The sequence below is a fragment of the Halictus rubicundus genome, chromosome 17, assembly GCF_050948215.1.
Source record: "Halictus rubicundus isolate RS-2024b chromosome 17, iyHalRubi1_principal, whole genome shotgun sequence".
Lineage (NCBI taxonomy): Eukaryota > Metazoa > Arthropoda > Insecta > Hymenoptera > Halictidae > Halictus > Halictus rubicundus.
The window spans coordinates 938090-963776 of record NC_135165.1 but is presented as its reverse complement, the minus strand read 5'-3'; the positions used below and the strand labels follow the sequence as shown (position 1 = coordinate 963776).

Sequence of the window (25687 nt, the reverse complement as noted above, 5' to 3'; positions counted from 1 at the left end):
GAACAGATCGCAAATAAGCGCCGAAAGCTCGGGCACAGAAGAGAATCGACCGGCAAAAGATCGTGAAACGAAATTCCCTGGTCCCGGGGCGAGCACTTTGAAACCAGCGGACCGTTCATTTCACCGGAAAAAAGCGTCCGCGTTTCGTTTGCGCAGCGCTCCAGCCCCGAAAATCGAATTCCCGTGAAGAATCGCGGTCTAACGATTACAACTGTGCTCGGTTTATCGCGGAACAAGCGTCGACGGCACGGAAACGCGGGCTTCACAAAGGACCTGTGTCCACGCCGATCAAGAATGATCGAGCACGGGGGGAGGGGTGTCGAACGGGAGAAAGGAAGAGCAACGGCAGAACGAAGAGACACGGCACAAAAGCGAAACAAAAGGAAAAACGGAGCGGCGTTTCCACCGGCCGGCTTCCTCGGGGATTGTGTCGCGCGCGATGCGTCGCTCGCCTGGACAACGAAAACTGTTCAGCCCCGAAAAAATCCCTCTTTGCGATATTTATTCGTTCAACCACCCGTTGAAAATAAAAGTATTAATTGCGACCGCAATTAAAGGGAGCACTCGAGACAGACACGGTCTGAAATGATTTTTCTTCCTTGTTGGAAACTCTTATCTTCAATTTAAAATTACTGTTTGCTTTGAAACGCTTTGGTTCAGAGATCGTGAAAGAAATGGATCAGCTTTGAGAAAGTACTATCTGCTACATTTTTAATGTTCGTAAGATTTCCTTTGTTTATGTAAATGCCTGAACAGCCAAGTTTCCAATCGCGTTTCCAATTCTGGTTTGTCGCGATTATCAACGATTTCCCCCCGCTCCTCTGCATAGCCCCACGACTCCGCCGCACGCGTCCGTGAAAGGAAATCGATCCTTTTGTAACCAGGACACCGTCCACAGGACCTGTGAGCGTAGCAGGATCGCCGAATGTTCCTGACGCGCTCCGCCGTAATCGCGATTTGCGGCGATCCCAGCCAGATGCGCGGGTAACCGCGAAATCCTGTCGCTCCTGCAAACTTTTCGCGGAGAAACCCTCAGGACCCTTCGAGCGGTCGAAGAGGTCCTCAACGGATCGTGCTGCGCGTCGAAATTCCGGCTGCGACGCTTCTCCAGCCGACTCGAGGATCTCTCGAACGGAAAATTCGACGTTTTCTTCGAAGATCCTGTCGAGATCCTGCGACACGTTTCGGTGAATCGAGCAACGCAATAAAGTAACTTCAGTTTCAGCAACTTACTGGGAATCTTCCACGAACGAGGCAGCGGAAAAATCGAACGTTTTCTAAATTCTCTGACGAGTTTCGGTAGATTAAAAGTCGAGTGACGCGCAGCAACCAAGACGGTGCAAGGTTCAATTTCGGCGACCTGTCGAGACTTCACCAGGAGAGGTCGGTCGTTTCCTAACGAAGCGGTGAAAATTTCACAGAGCAAAGTTCGCGTGCTATAGTTCGCAGCCCGGGTTTCCCAGCGCAGCAGCCTCGAACCTCGGCGAGAAATAAGCTCGCGTTTCCGAGCGAATTTCCGGGCCGAACCGCGACAGAGTTTTCGCGGCTCCCAGCCCCGGGCCGTAATTAGACAATTATGTAATGTACACTCGTAGCACGTGTCGTCGATCGGAGAACGAGAACCAGCTGGCGACGCGGTAGCATCTTGCCAGCGACCAGACGAGAGAGACACTTTAGCCGTCGAAAATCCCGTTGTTCGGTATATTTTCTTAATGAACTCGCGAACGGGGACCTCGCCGCTTCTCGATCCGTCCGGGAATCGACGAAACGGTTCAACGGAGCTCGTACAATGTCAAAGTTCACGGATCTCGGTACGTGTATTCGATAACTCGAGCGAATATCGACGGCGATTGCGATCGGGAAGCGGCGGGGTGGTTAATTACGTGGACAGTAATTAATCTTGAGGCACGAGAGACGATAGGATCCCTTGACTATAGTGTCCGGTCGTGTAGAATGATCTTTGTAAGCGGATGCGACCGCCAGCGGGCACTGTGTATCGATCTTTTGGCAATAACGATATTTTTAATCGAACCTGTAAAAAAATGTGAAACTTTAGACCGAGGTGTAAGACAGTGGAGAAAGAGAGAGAGAGAGAGTGAGAGAAAGAGATATGGATTGAGGATTTTTCTGAGAACGATTCACGGATAATGACGGCGTATATCGAAAGCGGTAACGGCACGTTGTAACGAGTACACCCGATAGATGTAACTAGGAACGGGGTGAAGACGTTTTAGCCAGAAGGTGTTGTCCGTCTTCGGTAGCTTCCACGCCTTACTCAAAAGTGAAAAATAAATGAAAATTCATATTTAAGAGAGCCTGCGGCGTCCTTCATTTTGACTCTCCGTCCTTCATTTCGACTCTCCGTTTCCGTTCGCTTCGAATTTTCACGTCACACAACATCAACTTTGCACAATCACTAAAATTATAAGCTCGCACTCAATTCCAGTGACGGAATATAAATATCTTCAATTCGAGCACACGTTATACCAAACTTCTCGTAAAATCCTGCAGACTGCAGTTAATTTCGATGGTCTCGCATGAATTTCGAACTTTGAGCCCTGCTCGTTAATGCTACCAACCGAAGAATATCATCGAGGCTAGTAAAATATTTTACCGACCACAGTCCCGTCGAGCCGGCGGCCGATATAAATTGATAAAATCCGCGGTGTAAACGTTCTTCACAGCTGTGCAATATCGTGCGCGCGCCAGCAGCACGCATCCTAAATTATTTAAGGGCGTAAAGCACGTATGAATCGATTATTCTCTATATCGATGCGCCGCGAACTGGCGTAACATCGTGTTTACCGCTTTTACCGGCCATTTATATATTCAACGGGCCGCGTTTCGTGTGCACTTTGGTCGCTCCTTCAGCGACGAAAGAACTTTTCAATTTTTCAAAAATTGCATGAACCATGTTCCGAGCATTCCGAGTATTTCGAAACGGCGAGGAGAATACGAAAGAGTCCGATTAACATTTTAACGAAGTTTTTCAAGCGCCGACGCAGAGGATTCCGAGGACCATTCGTCAAGATCTGCTCGCGTGAACAGTGTCGCGCGATGCACGGGAAGAAGCTGTTCCAAAAGCTAATTTGCCAGAGTCATATGCAGGTTGTAAACACGTGGAAAGTGCAGCTAAAGGCTGCGGGGAAATCTAATTTAGAAGAAACACACACACACACACATACACGAGGTGTAAACACGTCGGGAACATTGCGCATAAAGGGCGAGGTGCAGCTAAAGGTTATTAGAAAATCTAATTTAGAAAGAATCATGTGCCAGGTGTGTACGTGTCAAGAGCAGTACGCATAAAGGGCGAGGTGCACGCCGAGGCTATTAGAGTGCCTGTCCCCGCGAAGGAAAATAAATCATACTAAATATACACCGGGCCGAGAACAATCTGTTCCGTCATTAATCATGATAATGTATTGAACTGTTCGAGAACGAATCGAGCATAAAATACGGAAGAAATTGTTATAATTGACCGGGCACTGATCGGAGCGTCGAGCCCAGAACGAGGATTCCATTAAATTGTAGCGAATTAAGTAAATCTTGAAAATGGTGGCCGCGCAAAAAATTGAAAGCTGATGGCACTTTTGCGGGCCGATGGCACCACTTGACACGGGCAAGCGTGAAACAGCTCGGTCGAAGCGGAAAGGAAATACATTCGAGTGAAATTAATTGACGTTAGCGGAATTGCGATCCGAGGCCGAGGCCGAGGTATCGTGCGTGTCGCATGGGCGCGCGTTTACGCGGGAAATCGATTCGTGTTTGCGTACACGGACAGGACGTGCTCGTTACCTACTCGAAAGCTTAAATGGGACGCCATAGTGTTTGCAGGCCGGAGCGTAAACGTCGCTCCGCCGGCGGAATTTACGACTGCATCGTGGACGGGATGCGCCGCGCGCGGCTTTGAAAAAGCCGCCTCTCCACCGCGTCCAGGAGGTCGCTTTATTTTCAGAATGGTGGTCAAGGACGTCTTATGGGGAGGGAACGCCGAAGCAGGGAGAAGCGGATGCCGAAGAGCTGGGGATCACGCCGATCGGAGCGCATGATGTCTACTTAGTGGATCTAAGGAGAGGAACATTATAAATAAGGCTGCGGAATCCTTGGTACGATAATAAGGAACCCTGGGCTAACATGTCCGTTAAAGCGACGCCGATTAAAACGCAAACAAAGAATGCGTTCGGATTTGAATGCAAAGAACAAATCCGATTTCAAGCTCACCCTCGAAATGAAATGAAAAACCTCGGAAAACTGGGTCAAGATCTCGATTAAAAAAACTTTCAGATGGCTATCTATCCCCGATCGGAAACGTCAGAATGATCGCATTTTCGTCGCGGTTGCGGGTCATAAATCAGCGGCTCACCGCGCTAATTCCGTCCACCTATTTTCGAATGATCGAGCTTTCGCGCCAGGACGAAATCCGAATCTGGGTCACAGTGTCGAACAATATTTTTATCAACTTATTTCACCGGAATGGGGAAACGAAAATTTTACAGTGACGACACCGAAGACTGTACGATTTTTCTGAGCAGAATCCCGTCGATCTTTGCAAGGTACGAGGATCGATATCGTCGAGAAGACGTGACCGCGGCGGAATTGGTCGAATTGTTTCGCAGGAGGCCGACGACGTAACTTCTATCGGTTTCCGTCGGCGAAGTTACTTTCGACAACGAACGGCGGGAGAGCCAACCGTGAGCGCCGCCTCGAACCGGAAGCAGAATAATTATTTCACTGTCCGTGCCGTGCCACGGCCGCCTAGACTCGTCGGAATCCATTAACGATCGGCGGGCTTCTCGTTAACAAGATTGTCGACGGAAAGTCGATAGTTAATTACGCAAATGAAGGGATCTCGTTAAGGGTCCGGCAACGACCGTCCTCGATCCGGACCGAACCGCAATCGATCGGGATACCGTGTTCCTAACGTCGATCGATTTTGTTTGCCGTGAACCGTGTCCGTGTTAATTACACCCCCCTTTATTAACCCCGGCTGCTGGCGGCAAGAAATTGTGATCGAGAACGCCGAATCCGCAGAACCACCGCTAAACGCAGCTTTCGAGTGTCCCAATTTTTCCCGCAAACCGGATCCTCATCCCCGAATCGGTCCACGTTCGTTAGCGGCTCCGCGAGAACATGTTCGACCGCGGTAATTACTGCGCCGGGCGTTTTCTCGCTCTCGAAAACAAATGCACTAAATTTCACTTTCTCGCCGAACGTTCGGAGTCGAATTAAATTTCTGGGATCTTCTCCCTCGGTCAAAAGATCAATCGAGAACAGAAAACAGGGATAAAGAGAAGAACCACACCCCAAAGCCCAAATTTCCCCACGAATCGAGTTCCCTCGCCTTGATATTAGTTCAGGTCCCGAAAAATCGAAGAGCGAAAAGGGTTTGAAAAATCAAAGCAAATCGACAAAGGGGCGTAATTTCCATCGTGCCCGGGCGCCGCGCCACCGGAAGGGATTAAGGGGTGAAGCCGAGATGGAGGGTTAAATCGTCGAAACGCGTCGGGGAGGACAAAGGGAACGAGCAGAAAGCCTCTGTGTGCCGGTCCCGTAAACAGAGAGCGGCGAGAACCGGCCGACGTGGGCGGGGGTTGAAACAGTCGAAAGTGTCTTCATCGCCGGGGCACAAAGCGTCTCTCAGGATAAAATGCCATGATTAAAAACTCTCTCGCCTGGCTCTCGGACGCGTGTTTGTACACACGCACGCTCGCCGAGCCTCTTTCCCGCATTGTGCCCAGACCTTTCAGCGGCGACGTCAACACACCCCCGCCAACCCTCTCGAAATAAAAGCCAGGCAACGGGAATAGGCAAGGAGGCGGCGTGAAACGGCTCCCACCTGAGCAGGATACCTGTAGAAGGGAGCGGACAAGCGTATCAGTTCGGGAAACTGCATTTCAAACGAGACCACGTAACATAATTGTTAGTGACATAATTCGTAGCGCGTTCACTGGTTCGATTCACGGACTTGAACTGTTTTTAACTTAGCGGCACCACGATTGTCCGAACGGGGGAAACAAGGACGTTTCTAGAACCATTTCCGGTAGTCGAAATTTTAGTTCCCTGTTCAGATTCCCGAAGGAACGGCTCCTCATAATAACTGTTTTAGTCGGAGCCTCGAAGGAGCGGGTTGAGACAGTTGTTCCAGTGGTATTCCATGCGAACGATACTCGGACCAGGCCCTGGGGACGCTGGAGGGTGAAACAGGGTTGTCGGAAGGGGTGGATTGTGTCGCGAACGTTCGAAAACGCGAAAGAACTCGGAAGAACGTAATCGCACGGCTGAATGGGCAAAGTTTAACGAGAACATGGCTGCCGGGCATTCAAAGCTGCGGATCCCTCTACTAATTCCTTTGGCTCGCGAGTTCTTTCGCCGACTGTTGCACAGACTGAACCGCGCGTAATCCTTATTTCGTGGAGCAACCTTGACGCTAAACGTCTTCCCGCTGATAACGTCGAGCAAGGGTTGGAGACATTGTGTTGCCTCGTCTCTTGTTACCATGGTTTGGGGGAGGACCCATTGTTCTCGTGCCGTGGTTTATAACGACTCACGTCGCGTTTTTCAGGGGTGCATTATGAAAGTTGAATTCGAGTATTCTTGCGACGCTGCGCCGGTATTGTAATAATTTTTTAATACGCAATCAATTGTGCCACCGTGCCCGCCATGTTAACGAGCGAACGGGGCGCGTCGGACGTGGTTTTAATTAAGCGACGCTGGAAGAAGCCGGGCCTCTTCGTGTTCGTCCGCGTTGCAATTACACGCGCGGATTTAATTATTCCTCGGCGAGACGCGGCGGCCGGCGACGTTCGTCCCAATTAATTACTGTTGGTCGCTTAGCCGACTAAAAAACGCGCGCGGCGCGATTTCAAAGGGCAGGGGAATGGAAACGGGGAGAACCCCTTTGCGGTACCGCATTGTCCCGGTCCTCGGGACAGATCCTCCTTTATCCCGTTTTTCTCTTCGTCAAAGAAACCTCTTTTCGCGGCGGGCGTAGTTAAACAGGACACCCTAATGAAAAGATAACCGTCGCCGTCAACATGGGACGTTGATGAGCTTAGAACACAGTTGCTTTCTCGATTTCCAAGACGTAATCCCCTGTGTGCGTGCGTGTCTCCTGCATTATAGCTCGATACAATGACCGTCGCCGTGACTGACTCCTAACAGGTGATCCCTTAGAATTCAGGTTCCTAGATCCCTAGATGTCGCGGATGTTGCGGGTGTCCTCTAGCCACTATGCGACAATGTTGCAGCGTCATTGGCTGATCGATGACGTGCACACACGGCCACCTGGCTTTAACATGAGAGTCGTTGTCCGACCTGTCTGATCGGGCTGTTTGCGAAACGGTCGATCGATGATCCGAGTTCTCTCTACATTGACCGATCTGCAGGACTATCGATCCGGCCCGGAACGAATTTAGATACCTATAGACGCGATCTATTGACTAATGGAAGCTAATGGAACCGGTCATTGTCACTGTCATTGTTCCGAATAAATTTAGGTACTCCCCTAGACACCTCCCCATGGTTCATTTGATTCAGAGATTCAAAATTCTGTTCACTCTGAAACAGTTAATTTTCAGTACCCTTGATTCTTTCCAAAAGAAATTTGGGTACTTTACCGTAAAGATCTTTGGATTTAATAGAACCATGCTCGGTAATCGCACTGTGAGATCTACAGATCCTTGTCAGTCACCAAAGCAGGTCGATCAGGAAGAAGAAGAAGAAGAAGAAGAAGAGGGGATGGAGTCGGAGGAGAGGAATTCAACCAGGATTCCAGGGTCTCTGTAAAACTAATAAAGTTTTTCATTGGAGCGAATAAACTGCTTCGACGAAGTTTCATGTCTTTCTCATTGCCCAGGTCCGTTACCCCGTACGTTTTACTCCCCCGGTCGTCAGTAATGATCATTCCGCTAGCGTATTAACATTCTGTTTATTTCTCCCTAAAGTTTGTCTCTCATACAACGGATCAACTGTGACGTAAGCATGCCGAAGTGCACGCGTGCAGCCCCGTTTCTCTCGATTGTTTCCGTTCGATGTTTCGGAGGCTCTGTTTTTTTGCTCCTTCGGTGATTAATTTTTGTTTTTGTTTTTTTAGGCGGATACCAGTAAGTCAATTTTTTAAGGAGGATCGGGGCTGGCCGCGTCGACGGTTAAAAATACGTAAACCGTTAAAAATATCATCGAGTATATCGGTCGTAACAAAACTGGAGGAGATTACAGTGAGTAATAAGACGGAACGACTAAAGTAACGATCGATCGTGACGGGGAGTCGGTACAGATTTCTTTTTGCTCGCAGATCGATCTGCCGGGAACACGTGCGGACAGGTAAGTAATTGCCGCGTCGCTTATCGTTGATTAACCGGGCCTGTTAATCAATCCTGCAACGTGTTTGTATGCACGTGTCCCTGTACGAAAGGCTAACAATCGTTTTCCTCAAAGAAGCAACTTTCTTTGCGAAAAAGCCATCCTTTCGCGTCAGTTGCGCGTTCTCCAGGTCGTGTTTTGCGCTGGTTCTTAACGTTAAGCCATGTCCACGCTTCTGAAGCAACGTCGAGCAATTTTTTCGTCCCCTTTCGTCGCCTTCTTCTATTTTTTATCGAATAAAAGGAAGACAACAAAAGGCGACGAAAACTTGCTCGATGTTGCTCCAGTGCGGACGTAACCTTAGACTGCGGAAATTCAATGCGAACCTCGATTCTCATAGCCAGAGATTCTATCGACTTCCAAATTAAAAGGTCGCCCAGAAAATTTAAAATACCACTTCGCCAAATTTGTTATAACTAGTCCGAATTGACAACGTGCAGTCCGCAGTCTGTTTCTTCCGATACAATAATTTTTAAATATTATTCTTGCCTTCGATCCCTAAATCTGCTATCCTAGTTTGTCGATGTCCCGAACGACGAGTTAATAATTTCAATAATTTCTCGCATCGCTGAATCGCGCCAATGATTTTTCGAAAGATCGACGATTCAATAAAACCCCTTGTCGCGTGAACATTCCTCGACTCGTGACGCTGACTCGTCGAGTCTGCCGACAAAATGGCGGATCGACGACGGCGAGTAGATCGATATGGCGGATAGATCGTTTCGATTGGCGTACGACCGGTTTAGCTGATCGACGTGGCCTCCGTTGGAGGGGAGTCGAGGATTTCCTCGCCTCTCCGTCGATCGTTTCTCCTGCGGGATCCAGGCTTCTTACAGGAAGGTGCTCCAATAGACGACGTTCAGGATCAAGAAGGAGAACGGGAAGAAGAATCTGGAGAACTTGTCGATGTAGATCGCGGTCGCGCGACCCTCGCAGCAGGTGTCGTACTGCACCGTCGCCGGTCGCACCGGACTCCTGCTTCTCTCCGACTCGTTCCTCATCGGCGTCTGCCGAGAAAACGCATATTAATTCATTCTAACCGACTGCTGAAAGCCCAATCTATAAGCTAAATTATCTAATTTACATTGAAAATATTTGGAAGCAGTGGGCGGTGAGGAAATCTCTGGAAATCGGGCTGATAACTGTGATTGGAGCACGCAAAGTACAAACAGCGTTTCAAGTAAAACAGAACGCGTTGCAACATTAACGTCGGACCAGTGTTTTCACAGGGAAAAGCTCGACGCCCGTTCAATTACGGTATCGTGATACAGAACGGTAGCATCCGCTGTTATTGTTGCGTCGTTACGTGACGAAGCGGTGGCGTCAATTAGCTTTTAGTCCCAAGGCAACTGCGTCATTAACACACCGCGGATTTTATGCAGTTCCGACTGAAATTTGCGCTGCTCCAATCATCACGCTGATTAACCCCTTGCGCAACAAACCCTAGCACATTTCCAGCACCCGATCACCATGTATGTATAAACGATTTCCCACTATTAAGAAATTTAATAGTTTTCCCACTCCGCTGCGGTGGCTCGAATTCAAGTTTAACGATCATAATCCCGGGTCTCCGGATTTTTCAATCGAGCTTCGCGACAAAATCTTTCCTCGCGCACCGGTGCCCACAGTAAAATTCGAAGTTTTCCGCGCGTTAAACGGCGAAACTTCCGCGAAACTTTGCGGGAAACGTTCCGTGCCCCGACGTTTTCACCGGCGGGCCCGTAAAACCTGCGAAACGCCTTGGTTCTCGAGCCGACTTTCGACGTCCACGCAGTCGATATTAACGACCGGAAGTGGGGCCGACGGAGTTTCAGCTGTTCGGAGCCCCGGGACTTCCGCAGTTCCCTCGTTTCGACTCGGGAAATGTTTGTTCAAGTGAGAAAACCGGCGTTTTCGCGACCCCGGCCGCTATTCTCCGAGTCACGCAGCCCCATTACCCTCTGCTTCCTATTTACAGAGCTCTACTAGCCCGTGGACACCTTGGGAATACGGTTTGCCAGTTTTCGAGTGCAATTCGAAAGGAATAAAATTGCCAGGGCAAATTTTTGAAACGCGCGTCACCAGAGCTCTCTGCGGTGCGTTCTCTGTTTTTCGAGTCGGTACTTCCGGGTAAATCCACATTTCGGATACAGACGCACGCGACCGACTATTTGCGCGTGCTACCAAATATCCCCGCGCGTTTGCCCGGGAATTTACACGGCCTGGAGCATGAAGAATTCAAAGGCGAACGCGAGCGGCACGCCGTTAATTAGGCATCGAGCCTCTTTACGGACGACAAACGTTCCCTACCTAAATATTAACGTGCTAATCGCGGGCTTGATTACTCGAATATTTGTCCTCCGGGGAAAATCGGCCGACCGACCAGCTTCTCTTTCGCTTATCACTCGACTAACCCGCAAAACGATGTTCCAACATCCTAATTTATAACGGAGAGTCGGCCAAATTGCTGGATGTCGGTTGCCATTTCTTAAAAGGTGCTCGTTCAGGAATTTTTAGTGGCTGAACGAATGGGTACACATTTTTGAAATTTTTGGGACGTTTAGACCGTGGTTTGAGGAAGCTGTAAAAAAATTTTCGGCTCGAAATATTCGTTTGTTCAAGAACTATAACAACATTTGTCAGAGCCTATTTCCCCTGGGTCATTCACTCGGTGAGAAGAAGCCGCTATAACAATTTTTATTTACTAAACGGCTGGGTATGAATTTATGTGAATTTATCTACACTTACAAGGCAGTTTACAGAATGTACAGAAAAATTTTCAGCTCGAAAGGTTCGCTTTTTCATCGGATACGATTTCTTATAGGTTCCTATTTTCAGATAGAAAAGTAGCGGTTCCCACTTCGACTGCAGGTTATAAACAATTCTAAAATTGCCAGGAACTCGGAAAGAAGATCAATCTTTCCACACACGATTCCAGAGTGAATTCTGCGGACGATAAAGCCCGGGTAAAAGTTCTCGAACCGGCGATCCCCGAAATTCCCATAAATTCCGAGTTTTCAATTTCGTCGAGCGCCGCGCGCGTTATTTGATCTTCAAAGTCTTCGGCGCCGGTGAAATCGCAAGAGTTCATAGCTCGGATGTGTTAATTAAACTTGTCGCGCGTTTAAGCCGTCGATGTCGGTGTCCTAACTGTGTCAGGTGTTATTAGAGCTTCAGCTGTACCGGGTGTTCGGGAAATTTCCGCGCTCGAAACCCGCGGTTTCCGTCGTTCCGACGAAGAATTCGTTTCCGGACGACGTTCCACGTGACATAGGAGCCGCGACGCGTCTTCCGCAACTGGCCGCACATATTTCTCGAATTTCGACCGTTCTCCGCGGTCGCTATAAATTTTTCACCGCCGTTGTTCGCAGACGCGAAAAACCGCCGGTTATTTATTTATCGCCGCGGACCGTGCGCGCGACTCTTCGAAACATTTAGCCGCGGCGCTAATTGTAAGTTCGGGATGCATAATTCTCTGGCTGAATGCGAAACGAACTTCCCCTCGGACTCGACCGCCGCATGAATTATAGACGACGCCGTCTAAAACGGACCGGTCTCTCCCTTTCGGAGACATTCCGTATTTTTACCCGGCTCTATCGCGGTCACCGACGGCTCAAAATACGCCGGCGATCTTCCTGCTTACTCCGCGGACCCGGTTCCGACGGTAATTAACGAGGTCGCCAATCCGCCGCAGATCTCGGACCCGAAAACCGCCGATTTTTCACGATAAAACGAGCTCCTGCTCCTTCCAGGCAATGCAGACAATTTTTAAGTCCTGCAACCTGCAAAGTCCTAGCGATAAGGTGATATTCCTTAACACTAGGTTTACGGAGCATTAAAAGCGAGTATTTCGCATTACTCTATAAAAATAAGAAGAATGTGTCTATCGAAGTTTTCAGCCATTTTCTAAATAATATACAGCTAAGGAAATAATCTCAATAATCGTAAGTGAAAAATATTAGAACCCGTCATCTTGACGGGTCCCGTAAACCTGGTGTTACATGTTACTATGTTACCATGTGATTGGAAAGTTTCGTCAAGAGGTGAGTAAATGGAGTGGGGAGTGGTTCTCACTTTGAACTCGTCGATGGCCTCCCGGAGGTCCTCGTCGGAGTATCCCTTCATGGCCTTGGTGGCGACCGGTCCCATGTAGTTGTTGACGACGGCGAATTCCATCAGCGAGAGGAACACGAACACGCTGCACGAGGACATCCACACGTCGATGGCCTTCACGTACGAGACCGGCGGCAGTGATTGCTGGGACTGCGTGTTCTGAGTCGCTGCGGGAAAACGGAAGCGTTTCTCGGTGAATGGCTGGCCCTAGTGCGGCTGGTCATAGTGTTCGTCGGGCTCTCAGATCGCTCTGACCCGTGCTAATATTGAATCGTCGTCGCACGGTTCACCGGATCTTTCCCTCCCTCTCTCTCTCTCTCTCTCTCTCTACATATATATCTGATTTACTTTCAGTTGCGTCACGACCGCATTGCCGCTCCCGCTGGCTATCAACTTACCCTAAACGCAACTTCTTAATTGCCTGTCCAGTCTGTTCCGCATCCTCTGCAAGGAAGAGTGTTCGGGGACCTTGGACTAGATAGTTTGCTGAAGAGCTGCTTCAATTTTAGCTTTGCTTGGTGTACGCTTTCCATCGGTTTACGCCAGCCGTGGCTAGGTATTTATTTTTTCACATATCTTTTCAACTACCTCTTTGAAAGCAATACTGATCTTCTTATTGAATCTTATATTTCGGAATTTGAACTGGCGATTGGCAAAATGCAATACGTAAAACAAATTGTAGGAGTTGAAACAGTGTCAAGACACGACGCACTCCGTCGCAGAGGATGCAAACGAGCACCGATCGGCATTTACAGAAAATCCTCGGGGTCGCATCTTTACGATGCACCTTTCAGAAGACAGTCCACCTGGAACCATTGAATTTGACTCGTTCTCCTTTTCACACGGTGTCCTACTTGCCGCGGAGCAGCCTGCACACGGTTCGCATGAATGGTGCACGCGCAGCCACGCGGGATACAATGACGGAGCGAGTCGAACGAGAGGCCGAAGGAGGAGAGAAAGGAAGCAAAGGACGGGAAGAGACGGGATAAACGGGGGAGGATGTTCCTTGAAAACCGATCAAAAGACACCTCGTTATCCCGTCTGATCTCGAAAAACGAAACGACGTCCTCTTCCCGGTCGCCCCTCCCATCTCTCTTCCGATTGAAGAACAGCCGGGACCGCCCCCGAAACGGCTCGCCCGTTCCCCGAATGCAGTTGCAGTGACGACGACCTTACCGAGGGTCAGCAGTGACGTCATGCCGGAGGGTGACCCGGGGATCGCCGCGGGTTTGATCCAGATCGCGCGATCCAGGACATGAACGAGGACGCGGGGGTTTGCGCGCTTGCGTTCCCATGCATCCGAACGCGCCGTGCATGTGTGCGCCGCGTGTGGAACAGGTGATAGACCGGTCGACCGTGATTTAATCACCTAAATCAGGCTATCTAAACACACTATAAAGTGTTCTTAACACACACACACACTCCCCCGCCCCGCCCCTCACCAGTCTATACCATCCTTGACTCGATTTCTGCGTCGGTGAATCTTTGCCCGTGATAGGCCTCGTGAAATTCAACCCTTCCACGCTGTTCAAACACGTTGAAAGACATGATCCACGGAATCATAATTTACTTACTTTTCTGTTCTACACTTCACTGTAGAAAGTTTCGTAATATCTGAGTAATTTGTTTGAACAAACGTTGGTTAGGCGTGAATGGATTGCTCCTAATTTGGAAATTTAGATTTACAGTGGATTATCAACAAACGCTTTTGACAAGATGAAACTGGCCCAAAAGCGCGAATAAATGCGGAGCTTTGTCTCGTAAAGAAGCCATTGCAAAACCATCTGTCCCGCTCTATACCGGCGGTGTTAATTAGCACCCGGAGGGTTTGAAAGCGGAGTCTCGTAATTTTTACGAGTTCGCGTGGCCCCGGCATTGAACACGGCTCGCAGCGAGAGAGGGAGAGGGAGAGAGAGAGAGGGAGAGAGAGAGAGACAGAGAGAGAAAGAGAGAGAGAGAGATAGAGTAAGAGAGATAGAGTAAGAAAGCGAGCGTCAGAGGCTCGTATTCGCGGGCGTCGGATAATTAATTCTCTGAATTTACCGAGGGTGAGCAGCGAGGTGACGCCCAGGGTGACTCTGGCCGGGATCGCCTCGGGCTTGATCCAGAACGCGATCCAGGACATGACCACGATCAGGGCGGACGGTATATACGTGTGGAACAGGTGATAGCCGAGCCGGCGCCGCAGATTGAACACGATCTGTATGCAGGTGAAGTTCCCGGTGGAGTACTCGATCGTGCAGTCGGTCGTGTAATTGTTCGAGATGTCGAGCTGCGGCAGCTCGATCTCCGGATTCACCACCAGCGGGTCCGTCATGTTCCAGATGAACACCAGGTCCTGGGTCGTGTGTGACACTGAAACCGAGAAACCAATTTCACGCGTCACCACCCCGACGCAGAAAACACCGGCACGCGCCCGTTCATCCCTTATCCGAACTGTTTCGACCAACACCAAACCCTTTCATCCCCTTCTCGGAGAATGCACCCCTCGAGACACTTGCGAATTTCGACCACTGGCCTTGCGCACTCTGAGCCGCCCGTCGGGCACAATTTTGCGTATGATTTATTAAAATTATCAAGAGAGCTTCGATCCGAATTATTTTGCAAAAGCGGTCCACTGATAAGGAATAGCTGTTCGACCGTGTTCAGGCTAATATTCGAAATCTATTCAAAATTCGGGGTAATATTTCCCAGGGACGGGCAACCGCGGAAATTTGTCATAATTTCGTCGCACGGCGCACGCATTGGCGTAGATCAACGTTAACCAGGAATGGACGCAAACGCGGCCCGACGGTTGGCCAGGAGCCCCGATTAAATCTGGCTTTAATGAATTCGCGTGGCCCGGATTTGCGGCCGAAGAATTTATGGGAGCCGCGGTGGTGTTTTGACAGGTGCGGCTCAAAACGTCTCCGCGCGATCGATACGATACGTACGGCTCTCGATCATCATCGAGCAGATCTGCGTGTCGTGCGGATACGACTCGAACTTCATCGCGCAAGACAGCACCAGAGTCAATCTGAAACAGATACGATCATTTTCCATATCAATATCGAATCCTCCGTCAACCTACAAACTTTTTGCTATCCCTCGGAATCGCTATTTTATTCAGCCCCATCAAAATCCAATCAAATTCGAACCTCTGACGTTTTCAATTTTTATTTCGCAAGCTGCCTTTCTATTCCTAGCATGATTCGACCCCTCTATTCGAGCCTCTATCACAGATTAACCAGGTTATAACTTTGCAAATATTCCAGGAAATTGTTTCGAAAAATTCGTATTATTTCCTCGAACATGCTGGGATATGCGTGTAAAATGCTAGATGCACTCTTTCTGGAAGATAAAAATTGTTTGCATCGATTACAAGCAAGAATAGTACTTTTCTTCCTTGAATAATTGAAATGAGCTGAAACTGATACATTAATAGTTTTAAATATTTTAAATCTGTCCACTGTTTTAAATTGCACCCGCTCTGTGTTCTGATAAATGCATAAAACCCGCAGTCTAGAAATAAGCTTCTCGATTGACGAGAACCGGTAAGAATGAAATGCTAATGATCCGCTAAATGTCGCGGAACGTTCTCAATTTGACGGGGATTATGTGAAGAGGACGGGATATATTGCGGATACGGGCGAGCCCGATGGGGAAATTGCATTTTTCATTAATCAAGGAGGACCCTTACTTTGACATGTAAAGCAGGGTCTTGTCGTGGTAGAGCCAGAGGTAATGGTTCGGTATCGACATCTCGTGGAAGGTGACCTTCTTCGCGTTCTTGAAGAAGCAGTCCGGCCTCCAGATATTGTGCAGCCAGTCCACGTCCAGTATCCTGTACTCCTCGGACATGTTCTCAGGAAGTCGGAGCCGAGAGTCCCGCCAACTTTGAGCCAGGAATATGTCGGCGACGTACGTCTGAAACATGGTCGACTTTATCACTGTTCTCGTTTACGGTGCGCCTGTCACTGTGCTGCGGATTTTATTTTCTTATCGCTGCGGCTTTCAATTTTGCGCTCCGTTTCTACATCGTGTGGAGAATTTATTTCTCCAACTTCTATTCCTGTATTTAATTTTTTAAATTTCATTCTAGCTTTTACCCCCGTTTCGCATTTCTAGTTTTTATTTCTATCTTTCATTCATAGCTCTCCTGCGTTTCATTCAATAGACTTTATTTTCTCATTTTACAGGCGTAACTTTTACTACTGTATTTAATTTCTTTATTTTCGTTCGCAGCGTTTATTCCGACACGGTGTTTCTAGTCTCTGTTTCTGTCATCCGTTCATAGCTTCTATTTTTATAGTTTATTCACGGTTTCCATTTCTACATTTTATTTATTTATTTTTAGGTACAGCTTTCGTTTTTATACCGTGTTTTTACCTTTTTGTGTCTACCCTCTTTTGATAGCTTTTATTTCTGTACTTCCGTTTATAATTTGTGCTCGCATATTTCACAGCTCGTTTACAAATTTATTTTGTATTTTACGGTCTTCTTTAGAACGTCAGTGACGTAAAAATTCCTTTTGCTTTGTGTGAAATTTATTTTACCGCGTCCGAACCATAAAAATTTGCTGGTTCGATAATTACAGCGTGATTAATGGTCTTTAATAACTTTCGAAATGAAATTGTTGTATCATCGTACTTTTACGCGATGCCTGTGCAAATTTATTTTATGTTTTATGGTCTTCTTCGCAACGCCAGCGATATAAAAATTCCTTTCGCTTTGCATGAAATTTATTTTATGGAATAAAACGACGAATGAAAATAGCGGCTTTATGAAGGGAGCCTCGGCGATAAATGGTCTTTAATCATTTTCAATATAAAATCGTTGTGTCATCATATTTTCGCGGAAACACACGCCTTTATAAATTTACTTTATACGTTATAGTCTTCTTTACACCGTCGCTAATGTAGAAATTCTCTTGACCATGGACAAAATTTATTTTATCTCGGTCGAGCCATAAAATTCGCAGTTTAATTAATGAACGTCAGCGATAGATGGTCTTTAATCATTTTCAAGATAACATCGTTGTGCCATCATACAATATTTTCACGGAAATCCCTGCGATCGCAAATTTATTTCGTATGTTACAGTCTTCTTTACAACGTCGTTAATGTTAAAATCCTTTTACATCGCACAAAATTAATCTCATTGCTCCCGAAACCACGAAATTCGCAATTTAATGAAGACAGAGTCTCGGCGATAAATGGCCCCCAATCATTTTCAAGATAAAATTGTTTCATCATCCTATCGATTTTCCGAGCCCGCAGCCGCCATGGTCTTAATTTCAACCCTGCCGGGCCGTTCGCACCCTCTTTTCCATTTTTGCCGGCGGGCGTTATTTAGTTTTAATTGCCCCGGGGGCAACAAAAAGTTGCTCGCCGGGGTGCGGCGACTTACGATAAAAGCGCCTAAAAAGCGTTCGCTGAACGGCGTTCTTCTAATTTGCATTCGCATTAGCGCGCTTCCAGGTGGTCTCGCGGGTTCTCAGCTCTGAAAACGCTTCCGCGAACAGGATTACGAGAGCTTCATTTTCCTCAACTACAAGCTTACTGTTCTTTTACGACCAATCAAATCTATGTCACTTGAAAACTTCAATATTTAATGTGTCCCAGATAAAATAAGATTGAAACCGTAAATCAGTCTCGCAACGACCAAAAAATATTAATGAACCGTTTCACCAGTTCCTCTCTAGGAGAAAAAAGTAATTTTATGGACGAAATAATAAATGTCCACCCGGCTATATTGCATATTAAATTTGAGCCAGTTTCAGGGAATATTCACGGCAATGGTGGTTTGATTTAGGTGACATTACCATGGACTCCTCGTTTATGGAGTCGAGGCTGAGCACCGTGACATGGAAGTAGACAATGGTCGGCTGTCCCAGGAACTTCGGCGCCCTGTGCTTGTCGTACTGCTTCGGGTTCAAGGGCAGGATGTCCCTCAGCGACAGAGAGGCCTCCTTTCTGCCATACTCTTCGAGGTCCGACTCCCTGAAAGAAAGCAGACGCGAGGAGAAACGAGCCTGACCACGGAACCCGCGCCATTTTCCCTGCGGTTCGAGTACTCTAATCCGGATATCATCGTGTCAACCCTGGGACCACCGAATACTAAACGCGACGGATCTACGCTATTCGGGAAACCAGCAATTATTAACTTTTATCCAAAAATCCAAGTTTCAATCCTAGGCGATCACTAGTTCGGAAGTGAAGTCTCTTATAGTGTAAAGATTTGTCTCAATTGTCTGCATTAACTAAATGAGATATTTTTCGTTTGACGATCGTCGAGACACTTTTGCCGGCGCATTAGCCTTATTACTAGTTTGATTATGTATAGAATACGGTATTTCAGTAATAAAATGCGCCGACATCGGATCACCTGGCCGGCAAGAGCGATATCTCGTTCCGTTTCCCCTGTTTTATTCAATTCCATCAGCCTTTACTATCCATTTCAGACAGCGGCCGGCTACTTCGTACATAAAACAACGTCGACACCGAGCATTAGAATCGTCTCCATTCCGAGGAACGATCATCGACAGAATAATTTCCTGCGAAGTTTTTGCGAACGGTAATTACTAAAAATATAATGAGATTTTTCCGAGGCGCGGGTCGTCAAGGGAAGGAAGTCCACGAAAGGTGCGCGCGGGCGATTCTGAAATATTGCCGCGATTCCGATGAAACAGCAATATCGCGGAAGCCATAATAGGTCTTCGTGCTCGGCACACCTTTAAGTCCGGCCGAGATACGCGTGTTCCTTATACGCGGACATTTTAATATGCTAACCTACGACCCGGCGCGGCGCGCCGAGAGTTTCCACTTTGACCCCGCAACTTTTTCATCCGCTGATTTACGACTGGTCCCGCCGCGCAATCTGCTCGAATCGCGCGCAAAGAAACTTTATCTTTCCATTCAACGCTCGCTAATTTTCGCGCGGAGATCGGGCTCCAGTTACCCGAGTAATTCACAGCCCGGTTTCACTCGGAATTCGTTCCGGCGATTGCGAAATTGGTCTCGCGGAATCTTGATCCGGCCTTTTTCTTGGGAGATCGGTTTCGAAGAGAATTGATTTAAACTTCCAGTTTCCAAATGCTTACTTTTTAGGAGACTTTTAGTTGAATTTTAATCTGTTCCTTTGCGAGTGTTTTCGAATCGTATAGAGCTGAATCGATTCGAATTGACTTGAAAATTGTTTCTGATCTAGACAATGAATGTAGGAGACAGTTCTTCAGAGGATATCTGTTTATCCGACCAAGTGGCTCAAGCTGCTCGCTGTCAAACGTGTCGTGGCGCCTTATAGCGCCGTGAAACCTGCCAAGCCGATAATCCATAACAAGACTTTCAAGAATTCTCTTCCAATTCCTTCCCGTTCGCCGTTGATCCCAACATTGTTGAAATTATTGCCCTAATTTCATAGACGAACCCTCATTGCACCTATCTAATCACAGAGAACCAACATTACACTTGCCTGTCCATGAATCATCTTGATTTTCTTAGACTGTCTTAACGTGTCTGCATAATCGTTGACTCGTTCTACTTGCTACAGAATATGACCGTAATTAATTTCTCTGACTACAGCCGCCTGCCTCGATTTATCTGTCTAATCATAACAGTTCCTTCTACTTATCTGGCAAGCGCTATTCTTGTCTGAACATGGTCGTCAGAATCTACTTTCCTCGTACATTATCTTCCTAACGCAGTTATCCAATTCTACACCCGCCTCGTTCTACTTGTCCGACAATAAACAACGTTCCAACATAAACGTCTGACCATGTACACCGTTCGAATGTACTTGTCTGACCATAAACCGACCTGAACTACTTCTCCGGCCACAAACACCGTCTATTCCATTTTCCTAAACACAAACCGCTTCCTTTCGAATTGCCTCCTTAACATAACTGCTCCAATCTATTTCCCTAGCCCTGCGAATTGCACTGTATACTATGGAATAAAACAAACGAATCAATGTTCTATGTAACAAATTGGGGCTGCCGCTGCACGGTTCGAGATTCCTATGAACGATCGCCATGAAAATCATGAGAATCCGTGCCGGTGGAAGACGAAGAGGGTGAAAAATCAGGGAAAGGGTCTCCGGGCGAGGGTCGCCGGAAATCCTGGATCGAGCCAGTTAAATTTTCAGGGGTCGTTTAACCGGCAACGGTGGCACGGGGCAAGACGGTCGCGCGTAAATAATTAGGCGGTTGTTGACTGAGGTGCGATGAGTTGTGTGTTCCGTTGGGGCGCGAACGGGGAGACCTGTTCTCGTGGTGTGTTCCCGGGGTTCTGTTTTCTTCATCCCTGGGGAGGGGGGGGGGGGGCGGTGCGTTACCTTTCGATCTTCGGAAAAAACCGGTACCCGCGTTTTCTCGCCGAAAGTCGAAACGTACTGGACGATAGGCTATCGACCTTAATATGCCAGGCTTCGACCTCCGTGGAGAGTACCGGTTCGCATATTTCCTCGCTGAAACTCGACACAGTCGCGGGTGATGCTGGGCCCAGGCTTCGATCGTCGCCGCGTTGCAACCGGACCAACCGTGGATCCGATCCTCCCTTCGAACTGACCCCGGATCGCATTTTTAGATCAATTCTTCCTTATTCTTTCTCGGATTTATTATAGACGGAAATTACTATTCACGAATGGCAGAGTCGACTCGAAAGGAGGTCCGGGAGATAGGTTCGTCCACCTTGCAAGACAGCGACGACATCTCCTCGATCGAGATGCAAAGAGATACAGAAGGAAGGCTCGAGAGCTTTCCGCCGGACGTCGATCGAAAGTACAAGGAGATATTGATAAACGATCCGTATAGATCCGCTATAGAGGAAGCTCTCTGCCCCTTCGATCGATGCTAATCTCGAGTGTTCCGGTCGGCTCGCGGCTGTTTAGCTTCGAAACATGCTCGCCTACTCACGGAAAGTGTAAGGCCGCCATGTCAAAGAGCGTGTACAGGTAGCAGCATAGGATCACCAGAGAGTGTCTCGTCATTCCTGCAACAAAAGCGAGTTCGTTTTCGTTAGTTCCAATTCTCCGCAATTACCTAGGCAATTGATGCTGGATTCCAGAAACCCGTTGCGGATTGCGGAGGCAATATTTGCCAGAGATTTTCCGGGACGTCAGAGAGCCCAACACGGTTTCAAAAATATTTTCTCCGGCGAGACTGAAGGATCGGGGCAATCTCGGTTGGAACTCCGGCGGAGAGATAAATTTCCTGAAGCTTCACGAACGACGCGAAACCCAGATTCCGTGGAGAGACTCGTGTCCACGGGATTCTATCAGCGGTATACGGGGATTCGGGTCGCCATTTCGCGAGTTCAATTTTTTCCCCCGTCATATAACATCCCCTAGTTTCATGGCCGTGCAGACGGGGTCCGAAAACCTCTCGAAATCTCGGGCACTCGAACAATCCTTCAATGTATTTCAACTTGACGCGGAAGAATTTTATTTTGCAAAAAGATCCGCTTGTCTATGATGGAAGAGTCACTCGGTTAGAAGATTAACCAAAAAATCTGTCCACGAGGAAGCGAACCTGGAGGGGGTTGAAAAGTTCCGGTGATTCTTTTCGTCTCCGATTTCGAAGGCATCCGGGGGTTGGGGGAGGGGGAGAGGGGTTTGTAGGACGGTTGTTCGGTGGCTCTCTCGAGCAACCGAGAGCCGGCTCGGTCGATGGAGCCGCGGACAAGTTTCTTTCTAGAATAGCGTGCGCTTTTATTGGACTGGATATATCGCGGATGCCTGAACGCCGAGGGGGCGCGAAGCCTGTGATAGGCCGATCGGTGCTGCGATAAGGGCCGCGGATCGCCGGGAGTTGGTAATTCCCGTGATTCACCGAGAACCCTCGAAAGAGAGTCTCGCTTAGCCCCGAGCGTGCCGAGCGTACGGCGACCCACCAAAATGGAAATTAACGGGTCCGTTGTTCCTCAACCGGTATATGGGTCACTGTTATTCTCGCCGGAAAGTCCGCGGTAGCCGTCCCCACTCGAGAATAACAAATACTGCGTGTATAATTAACCTGGAAGCCATTTTGAGGCCAACCAAACGATACACTGTTCCCCTGAAGAACTCCGCTGTTTCCTCCAAATAAAAACGCGGATTCGTCGGGGCACTTTGTCGCGAAACAATCTCGAAATTCTTAGCTCTTCACTTTTAGTGGGACAGTAGGTCGATGCTTGACTCCCGGAAAACTGCCTATTATTTATTTATTATTTTTTATCGGCCGCTGGACTCTCCAAGCCCTCTCCAACTGTGGTACACCGGGTTGAAGCACGGAACTGTAGAGCTTCTACACAGCTTCATTCGGAAGCTCCTTCAATTTTTTCACCGTTGGGGATGCAAGATTAAAGCTCGAGGCAAGGGCTTATTATTTATCTATTACTGTTGAAACATCTATCTATCCCTGAATTTCTCATGTTCTTTTTCACAGTGGGACAGAATTAAAATTGTACAGAATTGACGTCTGTGCAACTCCTGTCTCTGACAATTAATGCAGAGAATATTTCTTTGCCCATGCACATACTTGTTAAGCTGCTTAATTAACCAAGTTCAATCTCCCAGATATTTCCTTCACGGTTGAGCGATGAATGGGAGCATGGCTCGAGCAACTAGCTACGGACTAGATGTATGATTCTTTCGAAGTGTAGGATGCAAAAATTCAAGCAGGGATCTAGCGATCTATCTAAACGACTCACCGATCAGCTGCACATTCTACCGTGGCGATGCTCTTTGTCGAACCGAGCGCTCAGCTCCGGCTGGCTCCCTCCGGTTGGCTTTCTTATCACGATCGCGCGGCCGGCTTATCAACCCACGAGCCACGTTCGCCGGACGGTCCCTCGAATATCCATCAAAGTGTCGGTTCGTTTCGGGGCGAGGCGATCGGTCTGGATCGGCGACCGATCATCGGTCCGCGAGTGCTAGGAGAATCGAACACGATCGAGATTCCAGGAGGAAATCCGGGGGCGATCGTTTCCCGATGGCTGGACCACAGGTGTCGTTGTTCGTTCGCTCGTTGTCGTTTCACTTCCGGCGCGTGTGAATTTTCTGTCGTGGCAGCGATGTACTGGCAGCTCGAGGAAACCCCTGGAAGGATCGGGGACGCGCGACTCGCCGGTAACAGGCGAAGGGTTGATTCGCCGTTAGGCCACTGGCCACTGACGGGGCTTGCTGGTTCTGTAAACCACCCGTCGGTCGCTGCCTCTAAGCCAATTTGCCTATCGACTAACTGATTAAGCCCTACTTTCTTCTTTCATCGTGGTGGAACGTGCACGTAGCGATGGGTACCGATGCGTCTCGATCGGTATCGATCCCCCGAACCACTACCGGCACCGTTCTCGCGAAACTGCGTTCGTGGCGGGAGAAAATTACGAGCTTTTGCAGACAATCGCTATCAAGCTTGGTCGGTATTCCCTATGAATTCGATTGGTCAGCTTCTTTCGGATCAGACGTTCTTCCGGTTCCATTTGGTACATCTCTATGCTAGATTTCCTCCACTATACGTATGAACCCTTTGCACTCGAAGCTATTTTAACTCCAAAACGAAACATTTCTTCCGACCTACAATATTTCCCTCCTATATATTTTGTTTCATATTATACATACGAAAATGGTGGATCTTACTCGTGCAATACCGAAATGTTTAGTAATGTTATTAAATACAAACAAATTTAATAATGTCAAAAATATTTTGAATAATGATACAGCAATTTTTAGCGGTGCCTTTCGAGTGCCAAGGGTTAAATTCACCTTTCTTACCGTACACCGTTCAAAACATCATTTGTCTGACTACAGACCCACTCATTCTACTTGTCTGACCATTCTCGTATCGCTTACCTAAAATATACTGTTCCAATCCATTTGCCTGTCCGTAGACCGTGTTCGTTCACCGATCCTCATTCCTGTCATCAATTCAAGCCTGAATTTACTTACCTGAGACACTTGAAACAAGATCCCGAATAATTCTAAATTTCCGCCGGTCAGTTCAATGATTCCCTTGTCGAATTTTCTTACATGCTTTTTACAAAAACACTGAGCGCCTTAATTGCGTCAACGTCGGCAGAAGCGGAAATCCGTTCTCTGAACGAGGAGACAGCTCTGATTGTCCTGTAAGCGCGGGCGCATAAAAATTCCAGCGAAAGACAAGAGGAGACACCGTCTGGTCTCGTCTCGCGGCGGTTGTTGATAGAGGCCGGTTAATAAAATCGCCGTAAAGAAGTTAGTCGCGGGCGCGCGCGCGCGCGCCTCGCTCACTTAGGAACTCGCTGAACATCAATCCCGACCGTTTCCCAGCGTCTTCGCCATCAAAGAAGGTAATTGCGTTCGCCGTTGCCGGACGGCTCTGCATAACGCGGGGCTCTGCTTTATTGCAAGGGCCGAGAGACAACGGGGCCGTCTGCAGCCGCCGCCGCCCGGCTTCCGGTGTGTATCTCGACGGAATTGCGTTTCAGGTCTGAGCCCTTCCCCCAGGCTCGGTCGCGCCGTGTGATAAAATTTACGCTGTCTCCTCGCGAAACTTCGGATTAATTTCTTTTCGAGCACGCTTGCACGCTTGCAAGCTTCGCTCTCGCACGCGTCGCCTTTTTTAATAACGTCGCAGGAACTTTCGAGCGTCCCCGTAGGAACAGCTTGTCCCATATTCTAACACCGAGCCGTACTCTCGTTTAAATAAAGCCCTAATCTCGGCGGACAGAGCACGTGTCGCCCTTCGGTGCTTTTTCAGTCCCTCGACGCGACGACAGGTGCTGCGAGGAAGCCTAAGCTTCCGTGTAGGAAATAAAATTGTACAAAGTTAGAGATAAAATGTGCACAAATGTTCGTCATTTGTAAATTCCGGGGGTGAGTGCCGTTCGGAAAAAGGGGAAAGCAGTTTTTCCGGTGCTGTCGAAATCGAACGGTCGTGCACAAACAACGCGCGATCGAGATACCATTTCGTTCCATTCTCCCGCGTTCCTCTCTCAATTGTCGGAGCGAGATACACAAAAATAGCCCGGCTCGCGGACAAGCGAATCGCGAGATCTCGGGACGGTGAATCGAAGCCGTATTTTTAACTCGTCAACGGCCGGCTTACGTCTATCGACGCGCCACCGAAAAAACTTTGCGCGGCTCTCCCGTTTGGCCCAGTTTCGTTCAAGACAAACACACCGAAGCGCCGCGACTCCTCCGAGACCGTGAAAGGATTTCTGCCGGTTGGCGAGTGGATCTACCGAGCGTTTATCGTGTGTGAAAATTCATGATTCACGAGAAAACTCTCGCGCAGTCG

The 25687-nt window shown here is 48.3% G+C and overlaps 2 protein-coding genes across 7 annotated transcripts in view; one reads left to right on the top strand and one right to left on the bottom strand.

The window, feature by feature from the left end:
* Shal (potassium voltage-gated channel protein Shal) overlaps positions 1-8424 on the top strand; it is a 139134-nt gene extending 130710 nt beyond the window's left edge. The window contains exons 5-6 of one of the 2 annotated variants that reach the window (XM_076802639.1): positions 8096-8219; positions 8297-8420. In XM_076802639.1, the coding sequence (XP_076658754.1) occupies positions 8096-8122 (27 nt within the window). In that variant the 3' untranslated portion in view covers positions 8123-8219; positions 8297-8420. Of the gene's footprint in view, positions 1-8095 lie in introns of both variants that reach the window. The other variant, XM_076802638.1, reaches the window with a different exon arrangement.
* A 186-nt stretch (positions 8425-8610) lies between these two features.
* Positions 8611-25687, bottom strand: part of LOC143362444 (glycine receptor subunit alpha-2-like) — a 307384-nt gene continuing 290307 nt past the window's right edge. The window contains exons 1-9 of one of the 5 annotated variants that reach the window (XM_076802625.1): positions 23124-23818; positions 21350-21425; positions 20770-20901; positions 18260-18437; positions 16136-16362; positions 15390-15472; positions 14500-14811; positions 12418-12623; positions 8611-9371 (exon numbers count right to left, since the gene is read on the bottom strand). In XM_076802625.1, coding sequence (XP_076658740.1) covers positions 9195-9371; positions 12418-12623; positions 14500-14811; positions 15390-15472; positions 16136-16362; positions 18260-18437; positions 20770-20901; positions 21350-21423 — 1389 coding nt within the window. In that variant the 5' untranslated portion in view covers positions 21424-21425; positions 23124-23818 and the 3' untranslated portion in view covers positions 8611-9194. The other 4 variants (XM_076802626.1, XM_076802628.1, XM_076802624.1 and 1 more) reach the window with 4 other exon arrangements.